This window comes from Manis pentadactyla, chromosome 4 (genome assembly GCF_030020395.1).
Source record: "Manis pentadactyla isolate mManPen7 chromosome 4, mManPen7.hap1, whole genome shotgun sequence".
Lineage (NCBI taxonomy): Eukaryota > Metazoa > Chordata > Mammalia > Pholidota > Manidae > Manis > Manis pentadactyla.
The window spans coordinates 124,538,302-124,553,312 of NC_080022.1; the positions used below are offsets into that span (position 1 = coordinate 124,538,302).

Here is a 15,011-nt window from a genome sequence, read left to right on the forward strand (position 1 = left end):
AACCAGAGCTTCTGGACCTCTCAGCCATGTGAACCAATGTATTTCTTCTCTTGAGGGGGCCAGTTTCTGTGGGCTTCCTGCCATTTGCATTTATGAGTCCAAACTGCTACAGAGGTTGGTTAATGGTTAAGTACTGACACTGCTATAAGATTAGCTGTGAGTTTTCCCCCAGTCTGGTTCTGGGTAGAATATCTGTATTTCAGAGTGAAACAGTGCCCAGGGTAGCCTGACTGGCCTCAAGGAACATCAGCCATGGTTGGGATCAACTTTGGGGTTAACAAGGCTGTTCTTATTTTGAAAATGGATTCAGATCCTAGGGTTGAATAGGCCTGAGGGTTACGGAAGTTGGAGAGACTCCAGAGAGCAGGAAGATAGAAGGCAGGAGGCTGGGCTGGGGAGGAGTTCCAGCTACAGAATCTTCTGGGCAGAGGCACTGCCTGAGGGGAGCCGCAGGGCCATGCACGGCAAGGTGAGCCAGCCGGCCCTCACAGCGCTGCAGCGATCACATGGCCGCAGCTGGGGCTGACCAAGGCGGGGAGGTTCCAGCAGAGCCTCAGGTTGTCAGTGGTCTGCATGTTTCGGGGGGGCAGGATCATGTGTGTGTGAACAGATGGGGAGCAGGGCGAAGCGAGGCAGCCTGGGTCTTCCGTGGGAGGTCAGAGCAGCAGTCAAGGCTATCAGCGAACCCAGGCAGAGGAAGAGGAGGGGGCGTGAGCCGTGACGAGGGACGCCCTCTTGGTGAATGGCGCCACCCTCTCTCCCAAGCTGGGGTCTGCAATGTCCCATGTTCTTCTTTCTGCCAATCACCCCAACCAGGCCTGCGGCTTTCTCTCTGCCCCGCTTCTGCCGCTCTCCCTTGTCTGCTCGGATTCAAAATTCAGGCCCATCATCACCCATTTTGTCTCTCCAGCCCTCCTCAGCTACCTTCCAGGTTCTGGCGTGAAGAAATAACCCACTTGGTTCCTCTCTTCCCCTTAGCCCCTAGGGAGAAGCCAAGACTTCCTGCTGCACAGGACGTCCTTCCTTCCCTCGCCTCCTCCAGCCCCTTGTGCTTACATCCAGCCAGGCGGCGCTGCTCACCCCAGGTTTGGCCCGATGACTGACGGCCTGCACAGAATTCCTTCTAGGAGCGCAGAAACACGACGGGGAGGATGAGGGGCATGGCTGTCCCATAAAGGAAGGAGGGTAGGGCTGGGGTGGGGAGAGCTGCCGGCCAGGCTCAGATGCCCTTAGAAGGAGGGCCTGCAGCCAGACCAGCTCTGTGGGGGTCTGCAGCCCTGAGGAGAGGACCTGAGAGTCAAATCAAGACACAGAAGCGGGGAAAAGCAGCTGCTGAGGGGGCGCTGGGAGGCTGAGAAAAGGCAGTGCTCATGCAAGTGGCTACGCCTGGAGGGGGCGAGGTTGAGAGCCTCCGAGGGCCGGTGCCTGCGGGTCAGGGGCGCCTACGGGTTCATGCCTGCACCCCACACATGGCCTAAGCATGTGTCCCTTTGATCATTATTTGCTCAGCGGCTACTGAGTGAACCTGCCACTCTGGGTAAAGGCGACTCCCTGTCACTTGGTGCTCTTTTGGTTTGTGTCCGTCCTAGAGCTGAGCCGGGTGGCTCCTCGCTGGCGTTTGCCCTGCTGGAGTTCGCCTGCGCGTTTGTCTTAGGCACCTGGCTGTCCATAGATGTGTGTGGTGGGGGCGTACTCAGCCAGATATTTTGCTTTGCCTCCTCCAGTTTCCTGTGTCTCCCCCCACAGCCTGCCAGTTCCCAGCCCGGTCCCCCACCTTACTTTGGTGGGAGGAGCTGTGAGCCCAGCAGTTTGGGGCCCGGCCTGCAGCGCCTCTTGGCTGCTGCTTGCTGAGGACGGGCAGGCTTTGGCTGAGCCCCTGGCACCCCATGTTTAGGCACCCAGCCTTCTTGACCTCTCCACTGGTGGTCCCCATTCTCTCAGCTTCCACTTCCCAGGCAGGTCCCCCAATTTATGAATGGGTTGAGGATCCTTTTGCTGACCTGGAAGATGCTGGCTCTCACACGCTGGAGGTGTTAATGGAGCTTGGGTCCCTGGGAATGAGTCAAAACAACTCATTTAATGGAAGGCCATTAGGGGAGAAGAGGGAGCTAGACACGAGTGTCTCTGCTAAGGTAATTGAAAGAATAAAATTTTAAAAAAAGAGAAAAAAGTGGACAAGAGAAACATCAGCCAACTTGACTCTCGGCTGCTAAGTAGTTGAGTCAAGATAGCCCTGAGGATAGAGAAAATGGTGAAAATTTGCCACCATTTGGAAAACGAATAATGAAATGAAATCAGGGAGAAATGACAGTTACTCATCTTGGCTCAGCTCTGGAAATGTTCTCTGCAAACAGAAAGCATCTTCTCCAGGCTCGGTCGCGGGCGTGGCATCGCCCCCACCCTGGCGCTGCTCCGCGAGTCGGGCACACACAACCGTTCCCGGGCTTGTGCCTCCTCCTGCTCCCACTGCTGCCCCAGGGCCGCCTGTTCCTTCCCTCCATCACTGATGGAGCAGCTTCCACGTGGTCACTCACCCAGTGCCTTCTGCTCTAGGGGCCCAGATATAGTGGAGAGAAACAAACATTTCTGCCTTCTGGGTTTATAATGTAATAGTAATGGTGGGGAAGCAGGAAACCGCCAACACACAGGTCAGTAAAACACGCAGGCTGCACATTGTGGGAGGTGAACGCAGCAGGAATGGTGGTGGCTGGGGCAGACTGAAGTTAGAGAAGGCAAATTCCAGACACAAGGGACACTGCGGGCTAGTGGCGTGGAAGCATGGGAGTGCCGGCTGGTCTGTGCTGTCTGGGGACTGAGTCTGCAGGCAGGGCTGGGCAAAGGGAGCCCGCCAGCAGCGGGAGGATGGTCTCAAAGCTATTTTTCTCATGTAGCCACATGCTGTACACACCTTTCCAAATCAGTGCATTCTAGATCAGGGCAAATAGCCTATGCCTCCGACTACAGGTGCCTCTGGTAACCCAGGTGGGGTCATTCACGCAAAAAGCACCTACTGAGCACTTACTCTGCGCAAAGCATGGTTCTAGAGTTTGGAGATAATAAGATGCAAAGATGAAGTCCTTCCCTTCATGGAGCTTATGTTCTATGGGGGAGACAGAATACATAGGCAAATAAGGATAAGCAGTTAGAATGTTCAATAGTGTGACTCCAGTGGCGCCAGGAGGGCGTCCGGGAGAAAAGATGGGGAGAGGACTGCAGGCAGAGGGACCAGGAGGTGGGAAGCCCTGGATCGGTGGAGAGGCGGGCTGGCGTGCAGCAGGAGGAGAGTTCCGCACAGAGAGGAGCAGGCCCGGGCCGTGTGGGACCCGACAGGCCACCGTAAGGACTTGGCATGTTATTTGTGGTGTGAAGGGAGGCCCTTGGGGAGGGCAGGTTGGGACCGCCCTGATGTGCCTGGCAGCTTAGCAGAACTGTGCTGGCTGCTGTGTGGAAATCAGACAGGGGTCGGGACAGAAGCGGAAGCAGAAAGCACGAGGGCACGAGGGGATGGATGGTTGAGCCCAGCTGGTGGCAGTGGGAGGTGAGGGGGTCAGACCTGGGCACCCTTTCAGAGGGCTCACCCCGATGGATCACAGAGTGAGTTATGGCCCAGGCCGCGCCTCTCAGAATGCAGCCCCGGTGGTCATGAGCCACCAGCTGCCTGGCACCATAGTTCTGTGATGCACATGGTAGAACTGGTTCTGAGTGGCAGAACCTGAATTAGGAAGTGAGTGTCCAAAGTTCTTTGATCCAGAACATCTTAACATAGCATATTTGGTTGGGAAATTGTGGCCAAAATGTGCTTGAAATTGTAATCTGCCTGGCAGGTCAACTGTATTTGGGTTTCCAACAAGCAGCGGCAAGCATATGGAGCCCACTGAACCGCTCCAGGCCGTTGCAGACACTAACTCATGGGAGAAGCCCCAAAGCAGTGTGCCTAGTGGCCACGTCAGTCACCGCCCTGCTCACTTCCCACTGGCCTTGGACAGCCCTGACCTACTGCACAGACGGAGACAGAGCAGGGCTGGGAGGGTGATCACTAGGTGGGCCCAAAAGCCAGAGAGGGAAGCCCAGCAGCCTTCTGACCCGCATCTTCGTTCAGTGAGAGGTGTCCTGAGTGTGAGCCTTCCCCAAAGACTGCTCCAAGTCCCTCTGCAGCGACAAGTGTCCTGTCACTTGGTTGGAGTGTGTCGGGGAGGAGAGGGGGCTGAGGATGGAGACTCTGTCCATCACATCAGAGCAAGCAAAGAAAGGTGTGCTCTGGGCACTGCCACGGGCAGCAAGGGGCTGAGTTGCAGCTGCTTCCTTGGCAAAGCAAACAGGAGGCAAGGATGCTGGGCAGGACACACTGAAGACAAAGATAAACGACCAGAGGGACAGAAGGCCCTGTTGTCTCAGCACAAAGCCAGGCTTCCAGGTTTGGCTTTCCCTCTCCGGCCCTAGGGCATGGGGTACTCAAAGCACATTTAAAGTGCCTAAAGGAGTTTCTCCTGGGTGAGGCAGAGCCCATTTTTATGTCTGAAAAGAAAGACATCCTGGGAGCAAGAGAAGCTACTTCTGTCTGTCACAGCTGCGGGCTTACAGAGCTGGACCCATGTGACATTTGGTTTTCTTAACTGATACAGCTTTCCCAAAATATGTACCCAAAATATTTTCCCAAAATACAAGGAGGTAGGTACAATTTTCCCAGAGTCAGGAGTACTGTGCTCAGAGTCAAGTTTTTGAAAGAGCCAGATAAGGGACTGGACACATCCCTTCTTTTTCATTAGTTGGCTGTATTCAAGTGAGATCCTGCTAAAATCTCAAGCCCCTCCTACACACGTGGCCCCTACCACCAGTCAGGGCCTCGGGGCCTGGGCCTGACCTCAGCCGAGTCACAGGAGGACCCAAGAGGAATCTCCAGGGGTGAGGGCCAGACGGCGTGTCCCAGGCTGAGCTCCAACCACTGATGCCACTTGAGGGCTGGGACGTGTCATCACGGGGAAGGGGTCTGTGCTTACGCTGGGGAACAGTAGGGTTGGCAAACTCAGTGTTTTTTAGCTTTGAGTCCCGTGGCCTTTGCGTGCATGTGCCTAGTGACTTCCCGAGAGCCGCAGCAGCACCACTCTGGGGAGGCTTGATTAGAGTGCCCTTGGAGGGGGCAGGCTTCACACGCCCAGGAGATGCTGATGAGCAGAGTCCTTCTGAAGGGCGTCAGGGGTGGACCCCCCCAGGTGGGTGTGAAAATGCAATGCCCGAGTCCAGGTGAGTGAGTGATGTCCTCGGGGTGGGGCAGGGGTGTATGGGGTCCCTGGAGTTTGAATCCCATGTTCCCCAATGGAACACCTGGGACGGGCTTGGTAAGTGGTGGGGACCCCTGAGACCAGGGTGCCCCAGGGGGTGTGAGGGGCAGTGGGGAGTCAACAAGGTAGCTCCGGACCAGAGTACCAGAAAGAAAACAGGAGAGCAAGTCTGGTCTGAGCTGAGAAGTGGGATTTCATCTGATAGCCTGCCCGGATAACGGCAGGTCCAAGAAGCCCCAGGATGATTTCTTAGGTGATGGTTTTGAAGGAGAAGGGAGAGACTGGGAGATTCCAAGCAGAAGGCAGCGTGGAGGTGGGGTGGTTGTGGCACTCCCCTTATTGTTCTTTTGGGTGAACAGGTATCAGAAATCCAGCATGCTTGCTTCCACCACCTTGAACCACAAGGGTCCATGTGCCACCTAATTCGCTGCTAGCCCATGAGAACAAGGCCACTGTTACCCGTTCTCCCAGGACTGGGCAGGCTCAGCCTAAGCTGATCAAGTAAACTAACATCACAGACTCCTTCCTCATATACTGGTTTATTGCAGCAGGAAAAGAGAACGATGTACTCCAAATCTTAGGGCTGCGACACACTGATGTTCCTTCCAGGCCTTCCGAGGCCATGTTCCCCATGGAAAGTAACCTGGATACAGCCAAGAGGTAATATTTCAGATAAGCAGAAACAGGGATCAGATGCTCCCTGCAATGGCTTTAGGAATTTTGGAAAGGACAGGCATATTGCAACGACTTTAAGTGTGGCTAAAACTCCCCAAATGAATTCCTACAGGGCAGCAGTGCCCCTGAGACTGATTAAAGCATCCTGTGAAGCCTCAAGACCTTCAAATAAATGGGACTCAACAGCGGACGAGTGGGAACATGAAGGATGGGCGGACCTACAGGTGACAGGCCATGCCTGGCCACGCGCCTCTCGGACTGAGGCGTCCCCACCGGGAGTTCCCCTGGTGCCTCGTGGTTCTTACAGCCATCGGATGTGTGCAGGCTGATTTCTGAGTCAAGGGAAGAGCAGGATGGAAATGTGTTTTCCTCTGACAGGACGAGAGCTCGAGCTCTGTGGGCTGGCCAGTCACTCCCCGTTTTCCTGGTCTCCACTCCCCTGTGGCCTTGAGAAGTCTCAGCAGAGGAGCTCCTGGTCTGCAGTGGCAGCTGAGGACAAACAGCCCAGGATCGGAGCTGGAGGGACCTCTGGTGTTAGGCATAGTGCTCCCTGTCCGGAAGGGACACTTCAGACCCGTCCTGTACCTAACTGGGCCCTACAAAGCTGCCTTTGACTCCTTGGAGTCTCTGCGATGCTGATACCTCATGGGGGTGGGGTGAGCTGGCAGTCTAGTCTGCGATTCCCTAGGCAACCGTTCAGAATTCTTCGTCCAAATGTCAGGCAGCAGCTCAGGCTTGGCCTTCTGTTCTTGGGTGAGGGGAGAAGTTAAGAATGTGAGAAAGCTGGAAGGGGGGTCCTGGCTCACTCTCAGGGGGGCGGGGGCTGCGGCCAGCAGTGTGTGTCCTCTGATGCGGCCCTGGAGTGTCTGAGGACACAGTGCGGAGAGCTCACCTTGTCTGGCCACCAATTCCCACTCGGCGGGCAGGTAGGGAGTGGGGGGAGTGGGGCGGGCAAAGGAGAGGCCTGCTTGCCCACCCCCATGAGGAAGAAGGAAAATAAAGGGGGTTAGAAGAAGAAATGTATGAATACCCTCAAAGAGAAAAATGTTTTTTCTTTGTATTAATCTACTGAGCCAGCCCTTTCTAAAAGGGGAACATTTTGGATATTACCAATAAAACACAAATTATTGCATGATCACTGAGCACCAAAACATTTTACAATTTTGTACTAAGCCCAGTGTTTCTCTTCTTGAGCTCCAGAACTTCTAAAGTGTTCTTGCCTAACAGTGAAGGGTAAAACAATTGTGCGTCTCCCTGTGTGATTTTGTTTTTCCCCTCACGCCCATGCAATTTCAGCTCTGAGGCTCTCCCTTGTCGCTCGTCCCACCTGGGGACGGCTTGCAGGTGAGCATGAGAAGCAGGAGCAAGGGCAGGTGCCAGAGGCTGCAGAAAAACAGTTTCCTGGAGCTCTTCCGGTCCGCGTCCAAGTAGAACCGAAAGCCGAGGTAGGAAATATACAAGTTGATGGGGAGGGAGATGATGGGGAAGGTCCACGTGGTGACATCCAGGATGGGCGCTGCCACAGACAGTCCAACCAAGGCCAGACAGTGGCGCAGGGCGACACGCCTGCACAGGGCTGGGTGTGTGACCGACATCATGCAGTAGCCTCCTCGGGAGTAGTCTTCACGGAGGCCCCAGCTCAGTGCGTTGAAATGAGGAAACTGCCAGGAGTAGAGGATTCCTCCCAGAAGAAATGCTCCTGTGTGGGGTTTAGGAGAGAAGAGGGAAGCAAAGACACGCGGTCAGCAGAGATTGGCACATGGTTTTCTCTCACCCGGATCTCAGGTTTTCATCTCTGCCTGCCCACGTCAGCCTGGCCTCTGAGACAGGCAGGGTGGGAAGCCGAATGCTCTCCCAGATCCCTCGAGCTTTTCCCTGGGGGTGTGGGGGGGTCCTGGCATCTGGGGGTGGTGCCCACTGCAGGACGGTGAGCACCTGACTTCCTGCCCCCAGGGGTCCCACCATCGAGACAGCCAAAGAAGCCCCTGTACACTTGTTTGGGGAAGAGACTGTCCTTGGGGGCGGCCTCTGTGTTTGGGTTTCTAGCTGTTCCCGCAAGCTGGGCCTTGCCAGTGAGGTGCTTGGGCGAGGCGGGCCCTCCCCAGGGCAGCTAGCAGTGCCCTCTCTGCACGGACATAACTGAACACACCCCCGGCCTGCGCTGAGCACCCTGGCTTGTCTCTGTGCTGTTTCACGGTGGCCTGCCACAGCTTCCAGGGCAGATCCTGCACAATGTGGCCGGGCAGGCGTTGGACTGGGTGGCACACAGCAACACGGTCTCCGAGGACAATGGTAATGTGTCTGTGGCTTTGTCGCTTTTCAGTGAGGACACATTAATGTCTGGGACAACATTCAGCCGTTGTCGGCACCAGGCCTCTCCTCACCCACATGGACGGAAGGAAGGTGGCCCTTTACTGAGCACACATCACATGACAGAGACTTTCAATTAGAGTTGACCTCATTTAATCCTGACTGTAGGACCTTAGGTAGGTTTTGCACATATTAAAGAAACACACAACAGATAAACTAGATGACCTTAAGCTCTGCAAAAGGAGCTGAAGAAAGATTTGAAAGCAGGCCCGATGGATTTGAAAACAATCCAAGTCACACTGAGTGCAGAGCAGATAAGGAGGAGAGGGAGCGGGGTAGGGACCATGGAGATGCCACTCATTGACAGGAGGGCTACAGTCATTCCTGGGCAGGCGGGTCACTACCCTTTACTTACACAGAAAGTGTTTACTGAGCACCCACTGAGCAGCAAGCACTGTGCAGGGCACTGGGGAGGTGGCAGCGAGCAGATCCTCTGCTAGCGTCCACTCCACCACTGAGGCTTTATCAAGAGCCACACAAGCGAATCTACATCCCCACTCACTCAACTGTTGCCCGAGGACGTCTGTGTGTGACAGCACCGTGGGCGCTGACTACTGGAGGGGAGCAGAGAAGGCTTCTCTGTGGAGAAGGCGCCTAAGCCGAGCAGAGGGACAAGCAGCCTTGACCCTGTGAGGGCTGGTGGGGCAGTATCTGCCGAGGCCTTGGGGCAGGAAGGACACAGTGCAGCCATTAAAAGGAGGTCAGTTTTTACTATATGATAATTTAAAGAATAAATTAAAATAAAAAAGGCAGGCTAGTCAGGCTGGAGTGCAGGGAATCAAGGGGACACCACGGGATCAGGCTGGAGGGGATGGGCAGGGCCCTGCCACCCCGACTCTGGGGGCTGTGGTTCTGCCTAAAAGCAACAGAAAGCCACGGAAGGATCATCACATGTCAGAGTGTGCATATGCGTGCAGGGGGCATGTGCCAGCAAGGGGCATTACCTGACCCATCTTGCGAAAGGACACACTGCAGGGGGCCAGAGCAGGTGCGGCAGGATCCGTCAGCAGATGAAGAGGGGAAAGGTGGTGATAGGTGGGGTCAGGGTGGTGACAGCACAGACACAGAGGGTGAACTTGAGAGGGATTTAGGTGGCAAAGTGACAGACGCTGAGTGCAGAGCAGATAAGAGAGGAAGCGGGGTAGGGACCATGGAGATGCCACTCACTGAGAAGACCCCCAGGGAAGAGAGGCTGTCAGCCCAGAGTGTGACCTCTGTGACATCGGCAGTGTTCAGCCTGCGAGCCTCCGCGTCACCCAAATGGCAAGAGGGCGGGTGTGAAGAGGGGCCTGGGCGAGGATGCGCACCTGGGAGCTCCTCACACCTGCACCTACACCGAGGAGACCTCGCTGTCCGATCCCTGTTTCTGTCTCCAGCTTGAATACAAATTCCTCAAGGGCATGACCACTTTTCTCTGCATTTCCAGAGAGTAAACACAGGAAGTGCTCAGTGCTATTACAGGTGAAGGGTCCTTAAGCTTAGCAATGGAGGCCTTGTGGACAACGAATTGTTTTACTAAAAACAACCCCACGATCACTGCTTTCCAGCACAGACTTGTGAATCCATCCCACGAACTATTAGGACTCTGTCTGCTGTCCCCCTTCCCACCTCCCCTGGGATGTCTCAGACGCTCCAACTGGGCTCCTGGGTCTGACATCCGACAGCCTCGTGGGGGTCCCAGCCAGAGAGCTGGAGCATGCTGCCCACTGTGCAACCCACTGGGAAGCCCCATCTGGCCATGAGAGGGTGAACATTTGTAGCCACAGTTGCAGTTCAGGGAATGAGGATCTCTTTCTTAAGCTCCTGTCTGTGGGAATGTTCAGAAGTGGGTGGGGGTTACTACTGAGACAGAGCTCATCAGGAGAAACAGCAGTTTAAATAATTCAGCAGTATTCAGAAAATAAGTCTGGGGCTCCTGAAGGGCCTGAAGGGCCCCTGCTGTGCACATGCGAGGAGGATCAGAAGGAATGAGCCCCTCTTTTAATCTCTTATCTGTATTCCTCAACAGCAAGGACTGTGGAGTGATGATAGTGTGGGCTTTGCAGGTCATTTAAAAGGAAGAACAATGATTTATATTCATACTGTTTTGGGCAGACGTCTACCCATTTCTGAATTAAGTGTATCAGCCAGTTGTAGCAGATCAAGTAGAACTTGTGTGGGTACAGGAGAGTTAATAGAATGGGGGCCTACTTTTGTATTCATTAACAGTTTCTTGGGGGTTCCCTAAGTCAGTCAATTCCTTTTCAGTCTTCCAATATAACAGGGACTTCATTTAAGCTCCTTATTTTAGAGGGTTAATGTCAAATGCCCCCAATCCATTTTAATCCTATCTATAAATAACATATTTTATATATATATCACACACACACTCCTGTAAACATACACCTATTTTAATGATAGTAGTAATAGGAGCAGTTACTATTTGTTGAACCCATTCACTTGGTAAGTAGATGACAGATGTCCAGCACGTTAGGCCCACTGCTAGAAAGGCAGTGGTAACCAAGACAAAGCTGGGCTTAAAGTCTATAGGGCCAGACAGACAGAAACACCAGGGATGAACACTACAGAATCCAAACTGGGTGACAGGGTGGGGGCACCTTGAGACCGACTGCTCAAGGAAGGCCTTCCCAAAGGTGACATTTCAGTTGTGACCCAGGTAGCTGGTCAAACTCAATCAGATCCTGTGACAGGTCACTTCAGGTACGTTTCTGGGCCAGTGTGGGGGCTGCAGGGAGGGAGGCAGAGCTACAAGACAAGGCTGGCCAGGTTGGGCATTTGTAAGCCCAGGTCGGGGTGGGCTCTCCCTGTGTGGCAGGTCACCCGGGAGGCTGGGTCGCAGATGGCGGGGGCCTAGTGCACAGTGGGTGGTCAGGGCACTGATGAGGTGGCAGACACTGGTGCCTTTTACGCAGGTGAGGAACACTGGGGACACACAGTAGTGTGCCCGTGGGGAAGTCATGAATAATTCTGTTTGGGCATTTGAAGGAGCCTATGAGACACCCACTGAAATGCCCTGTGGCTGTCAGCGCCAGGCACTGCGTGGAGGGACTGCATATCCATGCCAACCCTTCCACAGGTGGCACCGCTCTGAGCTTACAGATGAGAACAACTCATTAACCTGTCCCGGGACACTCAGCCCCACTGGGACAGCTGGCTGGCTCCTGCTTGTGGGCAGTAGTTACCATATACATACATATATCCTGATTCAAACTGGTAAGGGCGGCCTGCTGGGTGGTCACTCAATGCCAAGGGCGCTGAGCTGAGGGAGGCTTGTTGGAAGGAGGAACTGCACAGGCACTTCCCAGTTGATTAAGACTAGAAGTACCTTCAGTGGAAAGTTTGCTGCAATTACAGGCAAGCAGACAATATTCTCCCTGACAGTGCGCACTCCCTGGGGATTGGAGGGGACAGAGGGACAGAAGGGAAAGCTGGACTTCTCCCTTGTGTCTTGATGCAAAAACAGAGTGACTTCGGGTTTTAAAGGGACCCGTCAGGAGGAAGCGCCAACAAGGATTCAGCACCCTGGCTCACTGGGAAGTATCTGAGCCTACGGTTCGCGGGGCAGCCCACCCCCGGCTCCCCCGCGGCCTCCCAGCCAGAGGGCTGGGGCAGATCGGAGCACGCAGTGATGAGAGCACAGCACAGGGACAGCTGACAAGCCCAAGATGTGTCCTGGCAAGAAACACTGTGTCAGCGATGACGTAGGCACGGGGGAGGACACAGGGAAAATCAGAGCACAGGAGGTGTTCTGCTTTCGAAATGATTGAGGAAGGGCAAGCGTGCTGGGGAACCAGACTTGAAAGGGTTAAAGTATCAGCCCCAACTGTGGACTCCTGCCCGTCTTTCTGGAAGGCCCTCTTTTTTGTGTGCCAACTGGAGTGTTCTGTTTTGCTCAATACATATTTTCAGTTATGCTTCTGCTTAAAATAACAGAATCAGAAACATCATCTTCACAAGGGTAGCACGCTGCTCTCTCTGCGAGAGGAGATCGCGTTTTCGTTTGGCTCACATCACAAATGAAAGAGCTTTAGAAACTGCAGCTCAGCCCTGATGCATTGTGATTAGAAAGCCGCCACCCCCACGCAGTTCTACTTGACAGGCTCCAACTGCCTCTGCTCCTATAAAAATGGAGAACAAATTACTCTCTTCATCAAGATAAGATGAAGAGAACAGGAAGACTTGAATTAGTCCGGGGGCTGTGGTGGAACCTACCTTCCTTGTGGGTGAACATGAAACTCTCAGTGCCCCAGAGCAGTCTCCTTTTATGGGCCTGTCTTCTGGGACAATGAACATGTATACTGTGCGCACTATAGGGTGGGTGCGGTCTGTTCCCAGGCTTCTGGGGGAGTCTGGCCAGAGAGGGACGACACACATGGGGGATTCCAGCCGTGAATGTTCCCTTAGGTGGGGCGCTTGTGGGGAGCATACAGGGGGAAGACGGACTCAGCCTTGGAGAGGCAGGAAAGGCTTCTTGGAGGATATGATTTGTAAACTGATACTTGAAGATGGTCCCTTCACACAAAATGTACTTTCTGCTTCTTTTAAATGTATTTTCTCATTTTCCTATCTAACTGTAGACTCTGTATACATCTGGCTTAATCATAAATGTCTACTTCCTTTCTTTTAATCAAATATTTGTTGGTATGAATGTATATAATACTGGACATCTGTGAAATAGGGGGGTGTGGTTCTCCACTGAGCAGCAATTCCCTGAGGTCACGATGCCACACGCCCAGCTCACAGGCTACACCAGGGACTACCTGGATGAGCAGGGCGTCATTTCCCTCACAGACAGGAAAGGGAGGTGAGCACATGGAGGCTGTGTGTGTGCAAGTAGCTGGAGAGGGCCCATATCTCATGGGGCCCTGCTCTGATAGGGGGGACATTGTCAGTGGGGCAAGGCCTATCCATGTCTTCCCAGCGACTCTTTGAAAATACATGCATTTAGGAACCCTTTCAAAACGGCTGTCAATCATTTGCACACCATGCCACCAGGGCTGTCCCCTCTGCTCAGGTCCAGCATTGCTGTCTGCAGCACACCTCCACCCTTCCGGGCAAAGCCAGGCAGTTCCAGCCCAGTGGGTCCCAACAGTCTGGGGCTCTGACTCTATACACTCATCCAAGGGGAATTCCTTTTGGAATGGGGTTCAAGGTTTCAGCTCATTTTCTCTCATGCCTGGGGGGCTCCCGTTCAACCCCTTCCCACCTCCACCCAAACCCGTTCATTGTCATTCACTGTCCACATGGCCTTGAAAAGGGTGAGAACCCACCACAGTGACCCGGGTGCTGGGCGGGAGGCCTGCCCTCGCTGGCACAACGGACTTTCCCCAAACGTGGCCCTCGGTAGCTTCTCTGCTCCATGACTGGCTTGTGTGGGCTGCCAGGGTCATGAGGTTATGTAAGACGGGTGCTGGCTGGGGAGTGAAGCCAAGTCCAAAGTCTCAGGGTCACAGATTTCAGAGCCCTTCTTCCGGGGGGCATCACAACAGAGCCTGTGAGACAGATCAGCTTCCGCCGGGGATAGACCTCGATGGCGTTGTACATAATGGGAAGAGGCAGGGGGGACAGTTTATTAACTGCCCGGCGACAAAAGGGAAAAGCAAAGTCCTTGAAAACAGGGAACAGAGTTGGCAGTGACTGCCTGCCCTTGAAGAATTCTTTGGAACACCTCGGGAAGAATGAGGAGGTGAACAGGAGCTTGGGGGTCCCCTTCCCTCACCTGGTTGCCCACTGCCCCTGCCCACGGAGGTTCACCCGCAGGGAAAGACAGGAGTCGAGGCAGCACACAGCTCTGACTCCGAAAAAGCGCCCCCTCTCCTTTTCTCTTCTCTCCATTCCGCTGGAGGCAAGTTATAGGCATCTGAGGGTCTCTGAAATTCACCATTCCCTTAGCTCACATCTTTAGGTCTTTCCATGTTTATCACCCAAATACTAATTTGGTCATTGAAAAGGACTGATTAAATGTGCACTCTGGGCCGGCCACCGTGTCTACCAGAGGCTGCTGCCCAAACATCATCTATCATTTCCTTCAGGAAGGCGCTGGCCCAGCTCCCTAAGAGCCTGTGATAACTGGTCAACACCCGGTTCACCCCACAGGACTCACAAGATCCAGTGCCCTCCGTACCGAGGTCGGCCTTCAGTTAAACAGCCAGCCAGTCTCGGGTCTCACAAGGTATTTCTGATATGGTCTTCCTTAGCCTTGCTTTTTTTTGTCTTTTAAGAGAACAGCGCTCTAAATATTGTTTGGTTTGCTAATATCCCCATGATAACGTTCACTCGGTCTTTAAAAATATCATTTATCTTAATTAATCTGAAGCTCTGAGGCTAGTTACGGAAAAATCTCATAAAATGAACACAGACATTCATTCTCAAGTTTGATTTCAAACTAAGACAGTTTTTTAAAGGAAATCTTTAAAAATGCTTGGTTTACTAAAAAGTGCCTGGTACTTAACAAAGCCCTCAATAAATATTAGTTGAATGAGTGAGTGAATAAAGCTCCTTTTATTCTATTCTGTTTTCTCATCCTGGAATAAAGGAGGTAAATAAAGTGAAACCGTATTTAACATTTTGTAGTTTACCAGCTGAGGCTAAAAAAACTCATTCTCTTTTTGTTACTAAAACCATCCATCTGCCAAATGTCACTTCCCGATAAGAGTGCATTTCTAAGTCCTCATTTGTAACTGAATG

The 15,011-nt window shown here is 53.4% G+C and overlaps 1 protein-coding gene and 1 long non-coding RNA gene across 3 annotated transcripts in view; one reads left to right on the plus strand and one right to left on the minus strand.

The window, feature by feature from the left end:
• Positions 1–431: 431 nt before the first annotated feature.
• On the plus strand, positions 432–6,017 carry LOC130683432 (uncharacterized). The gene is made up of 2 exons (XR_008997151.1): positions 432–469; positions 979–6,017. It is a non-coding gene; the product is annotated as an uncharacterized LOC130683432 (long non-coding RNA).
• The window catches only part of LOC118932395 (protoheme IX farnesyltransferase, mitochondrial), a 124,125-nt gene continuing 114,913 nt past the window's right edge, over positions 5,800–15,011 (minus strand). For both annotated transcript variants that reach the window (XM_036925820.2, XM_036925821.2), the window contains one exon: positions 5,800–7,653. In XM_036925820.2, coding sequence (XP_036781715.2) covers positions 7,247–7,653 — 407 coding nt within the window. In that variant the 3' untranslated portion in view covers positions 5,800–7,246. The remainder of the gene's footprint in view (positions 7,654–15,011) is intronic.